Source organism: Nothobranchius furzeri, chromosome 7 (genome assembly GCF_043380555.1).
Source record: "Nothobranchius furzeri strain GRZ-AD chromosome 7, NfurGRZ-RIMD1, whole genome shotgun sequence".
NCBI lineage: Eukaryota > Metazoa > Chordata > Actinopteri > Cyprinodontiformes > Nothobranchiidae > Nothobranchius > Nothobranchius furzeri.
The window spans coordinates 28,602,905-28,622,248 of record NC_091747.1 but is presented as its reverse complement, the minus strand read 5'-3'; the positions used below and the strand labels follow the sequence as shown (position 1 = coordinate 28,622,248).

At 39.2% G+C, this 19,344-nt stretch overlaps 1 protein-coding gene across 4 annotated transcripts in view; it reads left to right on the top strand.

The window, feature by feature from the left end:
- Positions 1-19,344, top strand: part of slc12a7b (solute carrier family 12 member 7b) — a 192,529-nt gene that overhangs the window by 169,541 nt on the left and 3,644 nt on the right. For 2 of the 4 annotated variants that reach the window (XM_054751258.2, XM_054751260.2), the window contains exons 24-25: positions 15,775-15,789; positions 18,373-18,506. In XM_054751258.2, the coding sequence (XP_054607233.2) occupies positions 15,775-15,789; positions 18,373-18,506 (149 nt within the window). Of the gene's footprint in view, positions 1-15,774; positions 15,790-16,586; positions 16,632-18,372; positions 18,507-19,344 lie in introns of all 4 variants that reach the window. The other 2 variants (XR_011521039.1, XM_054751259.2) reach the window with 2 other exon arrangements.

Below are 19,344 nucleotides of genomic sequence, written 5' to 3'. Positions count from 1 at the left end.
TGATGTACAGTTCCTGGACAGAGGGCAGTTGGGCACCAATGATTTTTCCTGCTGTTTTAATAATACGCTGTAGTCTGCATTTGTCCATTTTTGTGGCTGACCCAAACCAGACAGTGATGGATGAGCAAAGTATGGATTCGACTGCAGCAGTGTAGAAGATGATCAGCAGCTCTTGTGGTAGGCCGTACTTCCTTAGTTGCCGTAAGAAATACATCCTCTGCTGAGCCTTTTTGAGGATGGAGTTGATGTTTGTTTCCCACTTCAGATCCCTGGAAATGATAGTTCCCAAGAACTTGAATGAGTCCACCATTGACACTGGGCTGTTGGATATTGTGAGGGGGGGCAGCACTGTGGGAAGCTTCCTAAAATCCACAACCATCTCCACAGTCTTAAGGGTGTTAAGCTCAAGATTGTGCTGACTACACCAGACCACCAGCCTCTCAACTTCTCGCTGATAAGCAGACTCATCACCATCCTGGATGAGCCCAATGACAGTGGTGTCATCTGCAAATTTCAGGATTTTTACAGCTGAGTCATTAGAGGTGCAGTCATTGGTGTACAATGAAAAGAGCAGTGGAGAAAGGACACACCCCTGTGGTGTACCGGTGCTGATCAGCCTTGTGCCAGATGTAACATTGTTCAACCGCACATGCTGGCTCCTATTTGTCAGGAAGCTGGAAATCCACTGACACATAGCAGGGGAAACAGTGAGCTGAGAATGCTTTGAGGTGAGGATTTCTGGTATAACGGTGTTAAAAGCAGAGCTAAAATCCACAAACAATATCCTTGCGTAGGTCCTTGGTTGATCAAAATGTTTCAGGATGAAGTGCAGCCCCATGTTAATTGCATCATCCACTGACCTGTTTGCCCTATATGCAAACTGCAGGGGATCCAGCTGGTGGCCTGTGGTGCTTTTAAGATGGGACAGCACCAAGCGCTCAAAGGACTTCATGACTACTGATGTCAAAGCCACGGGTCTGTAGTCATTCAATTCTGTAGGGGAGGATTTCTTTGGTACTGGGATGATAGTTGAGCTTTTGAAGCATGATGGAACCTCACACAGCTCCAGCGATCTGTTGAATATCATTGTGAAGACAGGTGCTAGTTGGACAGCACAGGTCCTTAGGCAGGAAGGAGTTACTCCATCTGGGCCTGGTGCCTTCCATACTTTCTGTCTCCTAAAGATGTTGCAGACATCCTCTTCCTTCACAAGGAACGCAGCTTGTGATTTAGAGGAAAGAGGAGTAAGAGTGTCCAGGTGAGGGGTGGCGGCTGCTGCTATGCTGGAGTGGAGGAGGGGTGTGACATTCCTTTCCTCAAAGCGACAATAAAAGCCATTTAGCTCCTCAGCAAGGCCATGATTAGCATCAGAAATGGAGGATGGTCTCCTGTAGTTGGTAATTTGCTGAATGTTTCTCCATAATAATGTGGGGTTGTTGGCTGTAAACTGGTTTTTCAGCTTTGCTGCATACTTAATTTTAGCAGCTCTGATCTCCTTGTTCAACGTGTTCCTGAGTGATTTGTACAGGGGCCTGTCTCCTGCCCTATAAGCCTGCTCCTTTGCCCGTCTCAACTGGCTCAGAGTTGCTGTAAATCATGGCTTGTTGTTATTAAAGGTGCGAAAAGTCTTTGTTGGCACACACACTTCCTCACAGAAGGTGATGTAGGATGTCACAGTGTCTGTTAGCTCGTTCAGATCACCTGTGGCATCTGCAAATACTCTCCAGTCCGTACAATCAAAACAGTCCTGTAACTCCTCTTTTGCTTCATTTGTCCATTTCCTCACTGTCCTGATGGCTGGCTTTACAGATTTTAGTTTTTGTTTATAAGTGGGGATAAGATGAATCAAATTATGGTCAGAGAGGCCGAGAGCTGCACAAGGGACAGAGTGGTATGCCCCTTTAAGAACTGTGTAGCAATGATCCAGTATGTTTTTGCCTCTAGTCAGACATCTGATGTGCTGTCTGTATTTCGGTAGTTCGGAATTAAGTTTAGCCTGATTGAAATCACCCAAAATAATGAGCACTGAGTCTGGGTACTTGTTCTCTGTGGAGGTAACTTGATCGGCGAGAGTCTGCAATGCAACACTCACATCTGCTTGAGGATGTATGTAAACTCCAATCAAAATGAATGATGATATTTCCCGCGGGGAGTAAAACGGCTTACAGTTCAAAAATATTGTCTCCAAGTTTGAGCTACAATGTTTACAGAGAACTGTAGCGTCTGTACACCAACATTCATTAATGTAGAAGCAGATTCCACCTCCTTTCGTCTTCCCTGATGGCTCTTTTTCCCGGTCTGCGCGATGTAAACAAAACCCGGGCAGGTATAAGCCATTATCAGGAATCAAGTCACTGAGCCACGTTTCCGTAAAGCAGAGGGCAGCGGAGTGTGCAAAATCTCGGTTGGTCCTGTTCAGAAGGAGCAGCTCGTCCATTTTATTAGGTAGGGATCGGACGTTCGCTAGGTGTATTGCTGGGAGAGGCATACGAAATCCCCGTTGGCGGAGTCTCACCAGCGATCCTGCTCGTTTACCCCTCCTGCGCTTCCTTCTCCAACAAACAGCAGTTCCTCCGATCAAAACTTCCAATAAACTCCCCGGGTCCTCAAATTTTTGAAAATCCGTTTCTGTGGTTTGTTGCCTGATACCCAGTAGTTCATCTCTACTGAAAGTAATCCGTTTTGCATCGCTGATTTCCAAAAAAATATACAAAAACAACACAAACAAAAGAGAGCAATGTACTGAGGCTGCCATCTGCAGCGCCATCCTGCGAGTCTCAATTCAGGGTCTGCATCCTTCGAAGGACCCAGCCCACCCGGCCGACGTGGGCTGGGTCCTCCGTCGGCCGGGTAGACCGGATGTTAACGCTGTGAATTTGGACAGGCCTAGCCTTCATGAACTCCCTCGGCGAACGTTCTGTCGCCTAGCAACCGTGGAACCGCTGGGCAGAAGGGAGAAGGAACTTTAAACGATGGAGCTTGACGTTTTATTTAGCTTTTTAACCCCCCAGAAACCCAAATTTAGAAAACAACTGCAAAATCTTTTTTTAACCTTTCACATGTTGTTCTAGGAGGCCAGATAAACGGGCCTATTTACACATTTTAACAGCCAATAGTGTTGCAGAACTGAACAATAGGACCTATTAGCAATGTAAATGTGGTTTTAAAAAGAAAAAAAATGGGGAAGTTTTATTTTTGTAGACTTAAATCTGATGTTGTAATATTACAACCGTGGGTCTCTGGGGGTTATCATTTCCTTGATTGTTGGAGAGCTAATTCAGAGAAAATACTTTAGACAAGCTGAGCCTGAGCAAAGATGTGATAATAGTTTTTAATACTTTCTCAGGGTCTTAATTTGACCAAAACCGATTTATCACCTTTTAAGACTTTTCAAGACCCAGCAGATACCCTCTAGTAAACAATTCTCATTTGTAAACAAAAATAAAATTCAAGAGTTTAATGCAGAACTGATTTTATTTAGATATTTCTTTTATATGTACATGTTTAATCTTCCTTAACCATTTTTTCTAGCAAAGTAAAAAGCTGTCAAAGTTCTTCCTTCTCTCCTGTGCTCTCTGCTGCTCTGCCTCCCTCTGCAGCCTCAAGTCCTCCCTGAACAGCTCCAGAAGCTGGTCATCGCTGGCACCTTCCCCTGGATGCCCATTTTCTCCAGAATAGTCTTAACAAACATGTAAGAAAAAAAAACAGATAGAGAAAAGAGGACAACGGGTTATTCCTTTCATGTTTTCGCAGAAAAAAATAAACTCAAACGAGTTTTTTAAAATATGAGATGTTATTGTACCTCCATGCCACAGCCGCCGAATACTTTGCTCCGGTGATCATGTGGTCCATCTCCGCCCTAAGCTTAATAAATTCCCTGGTTTTCTCTTTTGTTCCTAAAATACAAACTTCTATTAAAATCAGGGGGAAAACGTAGCGGGAGAAGTACGACACCGAGCGCGGCCGAACATACGAGCCGAGACCGCAATACAAGCACTTTTACTGTTACATTTCTAACTAAAATAACGTTCATGTATCACAAAAAGGCCTTAACCTAACAGTTTTAAAGTTTATACTTACATTTATATGCGCAATCCTCTCCGACAGCTCCCGCTTCACTGTCCGCCATTGTTTTTAAGTTTTTCTGCCGGCCGACCCGCAAGGCATCTTGGGAAATGCTACCTATTGAAGGATACACCCGACCCATCCTTCATTCAGGCAAAAAGAAGGCCGGATTCGTCGACCGCATTTGAAGGAGTCTTCGAATTGGGACAGGCCTAGTCGCGGCGCTGTGACGTAACCGGCCGACGTAGGATGCAGACCCTGAATTGAGACACAGCCAATATGTCACATTTTGTCCTTCCTGATTGTGACACCTTCCCCCCTCCCACCTGTTGCTAGGCAACCTTGGTGTTGATTCCCATCAGCAATTTGCTGCTCATTTGCTGTCATCATGTCCTGCAGCTGTTTTCTCATGTTTTCGCCCGCTGACAGCCGTAGAGGTTTGTTGGGCTGGAGCCTCAGAGTCTGCTTAGGTTTGGTTCTGGACCAGTGTGGGGTTGACTATATTTGACTCTCCCTTTAATCCAACAGGCGATGGCTTAAAGGGCGGAGCTATACTACATAAAACGTTGGTTACATATTGTAACCCCAGAGTATATGAGTTCAGCGTAGCCCTTTAAGCATCCTGGCCCCACTGGTTCTGAGGGATCTTTGAGACTTATGGAGATGAGCTATGCTCTCTGTACCCTTTTATTGGGCCAGGACCCACCTAGGAGGCAGGCATACACGAAAAGCTCTTCAATAATTGGATAAGGGAATGAAAATTAATCTAATGGGTGATGGCTTCAAGGTCGGAGCTATATGACATAGAACTTTAAATTTGGTCATTTTCAAGGAGGACTTTACCTCTGGCCTCCCACAGCCAATTGGTCCATGTCAGATAACGTATCGGGTGCTGTAGCATGTTGCATGATGAGATAGCTAGATGTATGAACAAAGGAAGCATTGGCCGCTTTGTGTTGTTGTGAGTTTGTAAGCCTGCAGAAAATTGTATACTCCTGTTGTGTGAAGGGCTGCCACACTATCTTCACAAGAAGGCAAAAAAGTTAAATGTAGGCAGGGATCACATTAATTGGATATTTTCTGTTTGGCCGATTATTTTGATGGAAAAATCTCAAGGTTGTTGGTAATTTTGACAGACTGGAATTACCTTGATGCATACAGGTGAGCAGACATTTTAAACATTACACACAGAGAAAATCACGAAGGTAACAAAATACATCATGAAAAAATTCCCATCCGAACATCTGAGCATTATCTCAGACATGGACACCATGATCAGTGCAGCTAGCTTTTTTTTTTTTTAATAAAAATGACAGGAGAAAACGATAATGGCTATTTTTTCTAACTCTGTCGGTCAAAATGACAACAAAAAGGTCTAGCGCGACCTTTGTATATATGTATTGTTTCTGTATCTGCTTGTAACTTATATTGATAACTTGTTTACGCAATTTTAATAATAGTAATGTATTGAACTTATATTGCGCTTTTTAGGACACTCAAAGACACTTTCATGCACTCTCACATTCACACACTGCCATTGATTGTAAGCTACGTAGCCACAGCCCCGCAGGGGCGGTCTGACAGAGGCGAGGCTGCCATTTGGCGCTGACAGCCCCTCTGACCACCACCAACTCATGACTTGTTTAAACAAATTATTATCCGGGCTAATCCAAAATTGAAAACCTGGCACAGCGCCTGTGCTAGTGGAGCAATGTTTTTGGGTGGCAACTTTTTATTTTTACTTGATTCTAAGTTTGTTGAAGTAGTTCTACTTAGGGCCAACCAATATATTCAATTTTTTCTATATCAGGCATCTGCAAAAATTATAAGCCATTAAATTATTTTTTTTCTATTAGGCACCTGAGTGGCTAACTGCCGCCACTACTAGACTGAAGAAAGTGCCCGGAGGACCCCAACACACGTTTTTTTTAATGTTTTGAGTGTTTTATATTTGAAGTTCAATAAATATTAAGAGATTTATTAACTTATTTAATTTATATTGCACACGGTGAGTGTTCAGTCTTCTTTCACAATCAATGGGCTGCTAAGACATTTTGTATCAGTCTTAATAACCGGCTTTAGATATCGGCCATCGGCAACTAGATTGCTAATAATCTGTATCGGCGTCAACCTTAAAAAAATATCCCACGTGGGTCTGCCTCTAGTACAGGGTATCCGCGGGTCCTTAAAAAGTCTTAAAAAGTCTTAAATTTGCTTTTCTAAATTTAAGGCCTTAAAAATCCTTAAAAATGACAAATAATCATTAAAGGCACAGACCGCAGGATGACGCTGTCAGGGTGAGGAGGAGGAGATTTTTAAATTCGAACGGCTGTTGCTCACTCCCCCGCCCTTCCTGAAAGAGCCGAAAGCCACGCCTCCCAATGTGCACGCGCAGGAAAAGCAGAGTCAACATCGGAGCATTGCTTCTTGTAATAGAGCTGAGCTAGTGTTAGCAATGGAGTTATCTGAGGTAAGAAAGTTGTATTTAACCAGCACATTAAACACTGTTTACAAAAGGCATTTTATAAAGAATATCTATAAATATATTTATATTTTAAAATACCAGTAACAGTTAGCAATCTATATTGTAAATAAAATTAATCCTATCAAATTGTTAGTATTTTATTACAAGTAACTAGCTTATTTTTAATTGCTTTGCCATTCAAGATGGGATGAATATATCAAAGCATATAAATAATTTATGTGGAAATCATGAATAAACACTGCATTCTGTGTAGTCCTCCTATAATCATGGTTGTTTTCAAAGTTTCTGTTTATTGTTGGTTTAGCCCAAATTTTGACTAGATGTAAACCTGATCTGTGTCAAAATTGATTAATATGCAAGAGTACTTTTTATATTAGTATAATTTTTTTTATTCTAATACAATTTAGAGTTCAGTGATTGAGGAATCCTCTGAGGAAGAGTTTGAACCTCCTATTGCATCCTCAAGCCGTGGTGCATCCAGAGGCCGTGGTGTGTCTAGAGGCCGCGGTGCATCCAGAGGCCGAAGAAGTGTGAGACACTCAGCTGTGGACCTTGGAGATGAAGATCTCTCTCGAGTTCGGAATCTTTGTTCCGAGCGAATAGACTTTGAACGTGTAAGCATAACAAAATTACACTAAATTATCCTAAAAACTGTTGCTGTAGCATCTCTTTCCACTTTTGTAGCAACACATACAGAACCTGAACCCTCAGCAGGCTATTGAAATCCTTACCATGGTGCTGGACAGAGACCCTGGTGTTCTCTTTGATGTACTTGCCCTCTCTGGTCCACCTGCCACAACACCTCCAACACCCAATCAACCTTCATGGTGTGTATGCTCCCACTGCAGAGATATGCCAACTGATTTGGAAAAGAAATGCTGCCAACAGCCTCCCCAGACATGTATTTCAACTGTACCACACATGGAGGAGTTTATTCTGCAAAATTCCCTGACCCCAGTGGTAACTACACTGGTTTTATTCCAAGACGATTGTAAATAAATGTATATATTTGATATTTTACATAAGTTTGTTTTTAGATATTTTTGTTTGATGCTCTAATAAAGTGTTCTAAAGCATAACTTTGTTTTGTATTTGTAAAAATACCATAAATTTTAAAACTCCTGCACAAAAACAAAAAATTATGTCTATCTCCAACATTTTACATAAATTTTTAAATTATTAGTCTTTATTTCCCCAAAATATATCTTTATTTTCACAAAAAAAAAACCACAGGAAACAAAAATAAAGAAGGTTTTGGGTTTTCTCTTGCCTCCCCCAACACCTATGTCTGTGGCAAAGTTTACCTGTAAATAAAAAATAAACTCAATTAGCAATGGACTATTGTGTGGAAGATGTAAGGCAGATAATGTTTTATTTTACCATCACCGCAAGTCCGTAGGTGTTGTAGTAGTTCCTCTGTTGATGGTGCAGGGACTCCGGACAGCAAACCATAACGCCTTGGATCCTCAGGCCTTAGCTTGTAGCGTCGAGGAAGACCTTTCTTGCTTGTCAAACGTCGGTCAGTTGCTTCTGGGATATTACAGTCATGAACTGTATCCTCCATGTTAATTTCTTGCAGAGTCTCAAGTTGTAATGTTTTTTGTAATGCTGCTCCAGTCCTGTGAACAAAAGCTTTTTATTAACTATGCGCTATTGCAGTTTTTTAGAATGTTAAACGAAAAGAATTACCTTATGTGTATATAAGGTGTGTAGTCCTCATCACCGCTGTCATCAGTACCGCTGTCCATCTCGATGGTTTCGTCCTCCTCTGAAGACAAATCAACTTTTGTTTCTGTTTGGTGACCATGTGTCATCTGATGACTCTATCCTGAATATACACAATATAAAGTTTTTAGTATGGAAAATTAGACACATTTTATTAACATCTGAATACTTACACAGAGATTTGAATATTGTTGAACTCTTCCTCGTCAATGTTTGCTTCAATTCCCACACAAGATAACCTAAAAAAGTAATTATTGTTTACTTTTCCTGACAAATGTGACAGCCGTATACAGATACAACCTTGTACTTACATTTGTGAAGATCCTTCTTTTTTAGTTTCACCTTGTTCCATCACCTCCTCCAAATTATCAGCCCTATGAAAATAAAATACAAGCACAAGAATATGATTAGAATCAATACATATTTTGTCATTTTGAAGGTAATAGACCTCGTCTATTGGCCGTCATCATCACCATCTCCTTATTTTTCTCCCTCTACTTATTACGCATTTCTCTGTATCCACTGAATTCCTTCTTTACAAATAATTTCCTGTCTCTCTCTTTACATTTTAAAAATACATTTGTGTTATTTTTTCTCATAAACTTTGAAATAAAAATATATTTTTTTAAATATTTTTAATTTTGTTGTTGTGAAGCGCCTCAAGAGTTTTATCTTGAGAGGCGCTAAATAAAATGTAGTTTTACTATTTATTTCTATACATTTTTTTTTATAGTCATTCATTATCCAATTTCTAGAATTGTTTCAAAATAATCCACCACTAACTTAAAACAAACAGAGGCAAAATTATAATATTCCTGGTAGAGGTTTATAGGCAGCTATTTACCTTTCAGATGATTCACCATGAATGCTCGACAAAGCTGGCACTGGTGTTGGAGAAATAAACAGTTGGCGTTTCAATGGTGTAGATGTTGATACTTCATATTTGGACTGATGACTGTAAAAAACAAAGCCCAAAAATTAGTGATCACAAGCTAAACAAGTCTCCCCAGCCTTCACAGATTTCTGCACGAGCTGATTATCATTCCTTTTATTTTAATATGGAGTTTTCACGTAGGTATAACCACAAAATCAGACAGTAATCTGTACACGTGGCCCACCCAGGTTAGCACAATATGTCTTTCGGTGCTGATGGAAACGTAAGGTTTTGGATACGTTCCTGATCAATCACACCTAATTCTAACTGCTGAATCATCTCCTCAGACTTCTACAAGTACTACATGAGCTGCTGATTACTCATTTTAATCAAACACGCAGCTCAGGAAAGTGTAAACATCTAATTCGGCATTCAAGATGCTAACTGAACCCCGCTAACGGGGAAGTTATAAACAAGAGCTTAAAACAATACACTGATATGGCCTATAGTTAAACGCCACACTACTCATTAACTCCCATACAAATAAAACTAAAATCCCCTTTCGTTACTCAAACATATTCCAAATATAGCATAAATAGTTCGACTAGCATCGATTCATGTCGACTTAGCATTCAAGCTAATGCTACATTAGCCAATAGGACACCAAGCATACAAAGCTGGTTTGCTCTATTACTTCTTCAGTGAAAGAAAGATTTGAAGTAAATGTATCCGAAAAACAATAAATAACTTACCTGTCCAAAAGATACTTTGCCAACTCTTCATCCGTTTTCAGGCCGTGTTGATCATGAAAATCTCTCCATCGTTTAAAACAATCTCCAATGTAAATTCTACTCAACTGTCTCAAACGTCTTACAGCCACTTTTGAAGAAGGGCTTTTAAACTTTTTAAATGTTTTTTGAGATGTGGAAGGCAGTCGAGGAATCGGTAATTTGGGGTTTTGTTGCTCTATGTTTCTGCAGTAAGCCGAGTGAGGCGCGTGACACTGTTGTGCACGCTGAGACCTGCTCGTGCTCGATGATTGACAGCTGCCCCCTGGTGGTAACGCAGCGCTATTGGTCAACGCGTTAGGCTTGCAGAAATATTGGCTGAGCTCTACAGGGCAGGGGAGGGACTTAGGAGAAAATTGAAATATTAAAGATTATTTACTTTTTTTAATAAAATTGGGTCAGATGGTCAAAATAAAACATTTTAAAAGTTATTCTACATTTAAATCCTGCAGACTGTGCCTTTAAATACAGTTTCCAAAGGTCTTAAATTACCAAAGACCCAATGAACAAGAATTAATAGTTAGTCTTCAGCATTTTTTTGGTATGATGTTGGCGTAAGCGGAACCGTACACATTCAGTTGGTTGTGAAAGGGGGCTATTTTTAGATGAGCACATTAGCTGGTTAAGCTAGTGGGAGCTTGCGCCATGGGGAAGTGCAAGTTTAATGGTAATTGGGTGGGTAATCCCACGTTTGCGATGTGGTTAGCGCCGGTTCCAGGCAATAGCTGGAAATTATAGCTTGAATTTAATTTAAAAAATAGCTTAAATTTGGTCAAAGTGGCCTTAAAAAAGGTCTTTAAAAGTCTTAAATTCGGCTCCCTTAAATCTGCAGATACCCTGCTCTAGTACTACTCTTACTTAAGTGACATTTTTGTGAGTAGTGAAACGTCTTAGCTCTGTTTGTTTCATTTGAGGTTGTAGGGATCTACAATGCACTGCATAAGTTCATCCTTCTTCTTTTGTATCCATCCTTTTGACTCGTGTGCTAACCCTAACCCTGACCACCACCAACTCATGACTTGTTTAAACAAATTAGTGTCTGGGCTAATCCAAAATTGAAAACCTGGCACAGTGCCTGTGTTAGTGGAGCAATGTTTTTGGGCGGCAAATTTTTATTTTTACTTAATTCTAATTTTGTTGAAGTAGTTCTACTTAGAGGCTGACCAATATATTCAATTTTTTTCTATATCAGCCATCTGCCAAAATTATAAGCCGTTAAATTTATTTATTTTTTATTAGGCACCTGATTGGCCAACTGCCACCACTACTAGACTGAAGAAAGGACCTGAAGGACCTCAACACACATTTTTTTTTAATGTTTTGAGTGTTTTATATTTGAAATTAAATAAATAATAAGAGATTTATTAACTTATTTAATTTATATTGCACACTGTGAGTGTTCAGTTGTCTTGCACAATCAATGGGCTGCTAAAACATATTCATATCGGTCTTAATAATCGGCTTTAGATATCGGCAACTAAATTCTTTAATTTTCTGTATCGGCATCAGCCTTTAAAAACTCCCACATGGGTCGGCCTCTAGTACTACTCTTACTCAAGTGACATTTTTGGCAGTAGTGAAACGTCTTAGCTTTGTTTGTTTCATTTGAGGTACTCTACAATGTACTGCATAAATTCATCCTTCTTCTTTTTTATCCATGCTTATGACTCGTGTGCTGCTTCAATTTCAGCTGTGGCTTCCCCTAGCAATGTGTGTTATACACCTAAAATGATGCTGGGGGGTGTGGTTGACATGCAGGTCACGTGTCTGACAACGACGGATACAGCAACTTACTCGCCTAAGATGCTGTTGTAGGCATGTTTTGCTGGAGCAGGCGTGGGCAGAGTAACACTGAAACAAAGCGTTATATTTTTGGGTGTAAATTCAAGCTGACAAAAATAACTCATTTAAGATACATGACCCTGAAAAGTATCTAGAAAATAATATATACATGCATATGAATAAGGAACGTGAAGATTACAGCGATCAAGAACTAAATGATTCTGTTTTATCAGAAGGATCACTCTCAATCATTCACTTTAATTGTAGAAGTTTGTATTGTAATTATTACAAAATTTTGGATTTTTTAACACAAAACAAAAGATTTCTAATTATTGCAATTACAGAAACGTGGCTAAAAGAAGGTAATAATGAAGAAGTACAAATAGAGGGCTATGAAATGTATTTACTAAATCGGAAAAATAAAAAAGGAGGTGGTGTAGCACTATATATTTGTAATAATTTGAAAAGCAAAGTTATGTATAACATGTCAACAGCCATCAATGATGTAATGGAAATAATTACTATAGAAATCATTTCTGAGAAGACAAAAAACATAATAATAAGTTGTAAATACAGAGCACCAGGATCCTGTGTAGAATCATTTACAAATACAATTACTGAAATGTTGAGTGGAATCTGCAACAAGGATATATTTCTCTGTGGAGATTTTAATATTGATGTGGAATGTAATTTAATGGAATGTAAATAACTCAAAGACTGCAAACGACTTTATAAATTCAATGTATCTACTGGGTCTGTTTCCACTGATAACCAAACCAACAAAAATAAATGCACACAGTTCAACTACAATAGATAAAATATTTACTAACGTTGCAAGGGAAATAGAGAGAAGTGGAATTGTAATGACAGACATCAGTGATCACCTGCCAATTTTTACTGTATAAAAATAATTGGATTAAATTTCAACATAAAACGCAAAGACTAATAAGAGATAGCTCACAAAACGCTATAGATGCGCTAAAAAGAGACTTGGAACAACAAAACTGGGAAACAGTTTATGTTAAAGACGTAAACACGACTTACAACTCCTTTTTAAGAATATTGTGTAACCAATTTGATAAAAACTGTAAAACCAAAATTCTAACAAAAAGACAAGGGATGAACAATCCATGGATGACAAAAGGGCTGCAGAATGCCTGTTAGAAAAAAAACTTATATAGATGCTTTTTAAAGCAAAGAACAAGTGAAGCAGCAAATAGGTACAAAAAATACAAGACTAAATTAGTTACAATAATAAGAAAACAAAAAAAGCATTATTATAGCAATTTATTAGACAAAAATAAAAATAATATCAGAGCAATTTGAGGAATACTGAATAGTGTAACAAAAAGAAATAAAACAGCTTCACCTGTTCCGCAATACTTTGTAAATGGACAGTCAGAAATTAGTGAAACTAGCACAATAGCAAACAAATTTAACAATTACGTTACTAGTGTGGGACCAAACAGCAAACAACATTCCTAAAAGAACTAATTATAACATCAGTGGAAAAATAACAAGTAATACAAATAGTATACTTCTGAGTCCAGTAACTAGCGATGAAATAAGAATCATTGTAAATAAATGCATCAATAAAAGAACTACTGACTGTAATGATCTAGACATAACATTAATAAAAAATATAATAGAAAATATCATTCATCCCTTCACTTACATATGTAATTTATCTTTCACAACACAACAGGGACATTTCCAGATAACATGAAAATAGCAAAAGTCATACCAATATACAAAAGTGGTGAAAAACACACGTTTTACAATTACAGATCAATATCCTTATTGTTGCAATTTTCTAAAATATTAGAAAACCTATTTATTACTAGACTAGATGAATTCCTGACTAAAGAAAATATATTAAACGACAGTCAATATGGTTTTAGAACTAATCATTCAACTTCCATGGCATTAATGGAACTTAAAGATGAAATATCAGAAGCCATTGACAAAAATAACCATTTCATAAGTATTTTTGTTGATTTTTATAAAGCATTTGATACAGTAGATCATGAAATTCTTCTTAAAAAACGTAGTAAATATGGTATTAAAGCAATGGCTCTAAAATGGCTAACAAGTATTTGAATGATAGGAAACAATATGTACAAATAAATGACATTAAATCAACTCTACGTGATATTACTTGTGGGGTACCACAAGGGTCAGTACTGGGTCTGAAACTATTATGTATATAAATGATATTGCCTCTATATCAAATATATTAAAATGTATTCTATTTGCAGATGACACTACCTTTTATTATGCAGGAGATAATATCAAACAGATGGTAGAAACAGTACAAACTTGAGATGAAAAAAAATAAAATTATGGCTTGATGGGAATAAACGCATTAAGCACTGACAAATCATGTTTCATGATGTTTAGTAAAAGTAACTCAAATGATACAAGTATATTAAATATAGATGTTATTAATATTACAAGAGTAAAAGAAGTAAATTTTTTGGGAGTTATAATCGATGAAAATGTATGTTGGAAGCCACATATAAACAATGTGAAAACTAAAATAGCTAAAACAATTGCAATGTTACATAGAGTAAAATTGTCACTGGATGATCACTCCCTATATTTATTATATAATTCACTTATTGCACCATATTTTTAACTATTGTATAGAAATCTGGGGCACACCATATAAAACTTATACAAATTCTATCTATATATTGCTTAAAAAAGCAATAAGAATCATTACAAGTAGTAATTACAGAGATCCATCTAACCCATTATTCATAAAATCAAAAACGTTAAAATTCTATGACCTACTGGACTACAATATTTCTAAATTCATGTATAATGCTAACAAAAAACAACCTCCCTAAAAATTTACTTAGAAGATTTATAAAAAGAGAGTAAATATGAACTAAAAGGACATGAATTATTTACAATACCTAAGCATAGAAAAATTATAAAGGAGCGCTGTGTGTATATGGAGTTAAAATATGGAATAAGCTAGGTAATGTAATCAAGGATGCGAAAACGATATTTACTTTAAAAAAAAGTAATTAAAAATGAAATACTAGAATCATATACGTGCAAATCAATTATATAAAAAATAAATAAATAAAGCTATAGAAGATGTGTGTAGGTATATTCATGTGTTTGTGTAAATATGTATGTATGTTTGTTTATGTGTATATGTAGTGGATACATGTGTGTATCTATATGTATATATGAAGTATGTGCGACCATATGGGCATGCAATGCACTTTAATGTATATATGTATGAATAGGTATATGTGCAAAAATCCTTTTGCTTTTTGAATTATTATTATTACTATTAATTTTTTTTCTTTTTTCTTTACAAATTGAACTCAAGTTAGTTAAACAGTCAAGCAATTTCTTTGTATTGGCTAATTTATAATTATTGTTATTTCAGTGTAAAAATGTCATTTTAGTTAAGAAGGGGCAGATAACATAAGTTTTCTTCTTTCTGTTCCCTTTTCATTTTCTTGGTTTGAGAAACCTCATTTTATCGTTAGTATTGTTTTTTTTTCTATTTCAATAATAAATTAAATAATTTTTAAAAATTAAAAAAAAAAGATAAATGACATCTAAGTAGTGCCATCTGTAATGTTTTATCATATACTGTGCCTACCTTTGTTCTCAAAGGTTTAAAATAGCATGATATTGAACCTTTAAGGAAACGTTCTATTGTGCTCTTTATGTGCTTTGTGAGAACACAGGTGTTCTGTTAGCCCTGGGTGGTGGCAAGCCTCAGCGGGTGTAGCTGCTGTGCTTCTGACAGCAGACTGAGCATGGCATGTTCATGTTTGCCTACTTTCAGTCATTTAGTGCATGGCTTAACCATCTTGTTCATTAACAGACCTGAACTTAGAGTTATGGCCATGTTTTGATCAAACCTCACATTACACATCAAACGACTCCATGTCACATTTTCAGGTTGATTTCAGGCACCTGTAGGTGCAGGGTGACAGTTGGGCATTCAGTGGTGTTTGGAGCTGCAGAGCTGATGTAGAAGCATCTAAGCCTGTTCTTGTTGTTCTGTCCCATTTTCCTCCTAGAGAGTGGGAGAGTCTGTAAGTTGCATTCTCTTTGTCCTGTGTCCTGCTATTGTGGTGCCTGTCCTCCAGCTCACATGCTTTTGTGTTTATATGTGGTCTACCTGTTTGCATAGACTGCATCATCCAGCTTCAAACTGCTCGTTGGCCAGAAAAACCTTCTCTTATGAGCCTACATAAAGTTTTAGCTTATTTACCATTTACAGTAAAGCATGCCTGCTTTTAGATTCAGCTCATCACCTTGTGGTAGGGCTGGGCAATAAATCAAAAATGTATCGTTATCAAAATTTCTGCCTCTTATCGACATAATTTTTTCCATGTCATTAAATTTGATGATAAAAAAATGAAAAGATGTGTGTAGGTTGGAAACATTCATGTCCCTTTATGAAGCTGTACCACATTGAGTCACGTAAAAATGTGACTCAAGGTAATACATGTGACAGCCCCATCTAGTGGACAACTTTTGTTTCTGCTCATACCTGTAGTTATGGTCCATTTATCGATATTAAGGTGAAATCCTCAATATATCGTGATATAAATTTTAGGTCACATCGCCCAGCCCTACCTTGTGGCTTACCACAGTTTTAACAAAAGGCAACATTTAAAGATTTCTAGTTGTGTAATAAATCTTAAAACTAGATCACATGCTTAAACAGCTAGTCTTCCCCAAATCAAGTTTATTATTGCTGATGAACTGTAAAGATGAATGTCTAATCGTGTTGTAGCCATGTACAGTCACTAGTTTAGCACTTTAGTGCATGTTATTTAAAATTTAATAATTCAGCCTAAAACCATGGTTATTGTACCCTCTTTAGGTTAAAACTCTGCGCCACATCGATTTGAATCAGCCATTGCTAATGGTAAGAGGTACCCAGTGATATTGTTGATACTGTATTACGTGGCTGGACTACAGCCGAGTTTTGGCTAGGGGTACAATGAGTTATCATTGATCCGTGATCCATACGGAACTCTCTCTCCAGTCAGCTCGCATGCGGTTCGCGGATCAGTCACGTGGAGGGGTCCGGTCGCGGGGGAAGTAGCCTAAGCAGAGAGGCCCAGACTTTCCTTTCCCCGGCAACTTGGGCCAGCTCCTTCAGGGGAATCCTATGGCGCTCCCTGGCCAGCCACGAGAAATAGTCTCTCCAGCGTGTCCTGGGTCTTCCTTTAGGCCTTCTCCCAGTTGGATGTGCCTGGAAAACCTCACCAGGGAGGCGTCCAGGAGGCATCCTAACTAGATGCTCGAGCCACCTCAACTGGCTCTTCTCAATGTGGAGGAGCTTGGGTCTACTCCCGGTTGTCCGAGTTTTTCAGCCCATCTCAAAGGGAGAGCCCAACCACCCCTGTGGAGGAAACTCATTTCAGCCACTTCCTAACCCTAACCCTATCGATCACTACCCAAAGCTTGTGACCATAGGTGAGGGTAGGAATGTAGATCGACCGGTAAATCGAGGGCTTTGCCTTCTGTCTCAGCGCTCTCTTCACCGCGACAGATCTGTACAATGCCCACATCCCTGCAGATGCAGCACCAATCCACCAGTCGTTCCCCCGGAACCTTGCCACCAAGAAGCATTTTGACCTTCTCAGTGGCAAGAGGTGGTCAGTGTCGGTAGTGTAGACATTACAAACGTGTTTTAATATTTCCCCACAAAAACCTTTAAATCGTTGGACAATATGACCAACATGCCTCTTCTCTGAACTTGCCAAAATAAAATAAACCTCCTGAAAACCACAAATTGATTGTTGATAATTTGCTCTGATTCCGTGACACAGACATTTTTTCAGTAATCCATCAGAGATTGTGTCTGGTCTCTACAGCAGCTGCCAGCAGGAGTGCTTCTTCTGACCCACCAGAAACTTTAAGCAGCTGTATTACACTATAGCTTGGTTTATGCTTGACGCGTCCGCGAGGTTCGCACTGCTCCGTGCGGCAAAATTGCGTCATTTTAACAACCACGCCCCTCCACCGCGCCACTGCACGGCCCAAACTCTCTGCAACGCGCACCTGGGAAATTTTCTAACCACGCGGACGGTCGGACGTGGAAAAACATGGCGGACTGACAAGAACTAGTATGGCAGAGGTTCGTAAATACCGACATTTGTATGATACAGCTCTCAAAGATCACCGTGATCAACATGCTGTTCATAATTCTTGGAGAGAAATAGTTCGCACTGTCGGAAAAGACGAGGACGCTGTTAAAAAATGCTGGAATGTCATGTTGTAAACAACAGTAATTTTTACTTCTACTATGGTTTAGTGTTGGATGCATGCCGTAGAGCTCCATGCTGCCCCCTACAGTTTGGGAGAATATTGGCTCACCACAGAGACAAGCCGCACGAACCATAAACGCTGCAAGTTGTGAAGCACGTTCCATCCGCGAGCCGCATCACCAAGCGGAAAGTGAATGCGTCAAGCATAAACCAAGCTTAACACTACTTTGCCTTTAAATGTTGCCTCCTGTTGTCTGAGTTCCACGCTGTTCCTATCCTCCACCTGAGCCTTTTCCTTATTAAGCAGTGACCTTGAAACATATTTTTTCTCCTGATGTGATCATCGTTTTCTTCACTGCTGCTTGTCTTACTCTGAATGCTTTGTCAAACTAGGAACCAGTCAAATGTCCGTCGCATGCACACAGCGGTGAAGCTGAATGAGGTGGTGGTCAACAAATCCCAGGGAGCTCATCTTGTTCTGCTCAACATGCCTGGACCACCCAAAAACAGAGGAGGAGATGAAAACTGTATCCTTCACCCATGATGATATACACTGTCATGACATTTTTAGAGACTTAACTAAGTAATAAGAAAGCAGTCAATCAAAAGGGTTTACTTTCAATGTTGCAATATCAAAATGAGGAGACAGTCACAGAGGCCAAAGCAGCCTCAGGAGTGAGTCCTGCCCAGCAGAGGCCCCCACACTCTTAATGGCGCTTACACATTAACGTTGGCATGGTCGGGGTTTGGTGGGGCTGGATGGCGTGAGTTTGGTTTTGAACGGGTGATGTTGTGTTCACATATAAATCTGAAGGACTTCTCAGGAATGCGGAAATCCCCGAGCCTGTGGGCGGAGTTTAATAAGCTCAGGAAAGTCCACGGTGTCCTCCATTATAAGGTAAAGGCAGCCATGAGCTGTGATGCTTTTGGAGACTGAACCACATAATTTTAATAATTTGCTGTGTGTCCTCATAATCTTGTGCCACACACACACACTGCTTTCTTCCTTGAGCATCTGTCTGCTCGCCGGGGCAAGCGCTCCGATGTGGAGAAGACACACACACACAGAGCTCACTCTCTTCTTCTGTTCCCACTAGGGATGGGTACCGAATTCGGTACTTTTTAAGGTACCGACCAAATTCCATAGTACCGGCCAAGCACCGATTCACGTCATTTCAAACGGTGCCTCGTTTCGGTACCCGTCCTTCATAACGAGAACTTGCCTAGACAGCTGCGCATGTGCAAGAGCGTTATGTCGTCGGTCGCTGCGAGCGAGTTGTAAACAGAGCAACATGGTAGAAAGAACGCAGGCTAAAGCTTGGGTCCACTTCACTAAATGTGATGGGTAACTGGGTGATGATGATG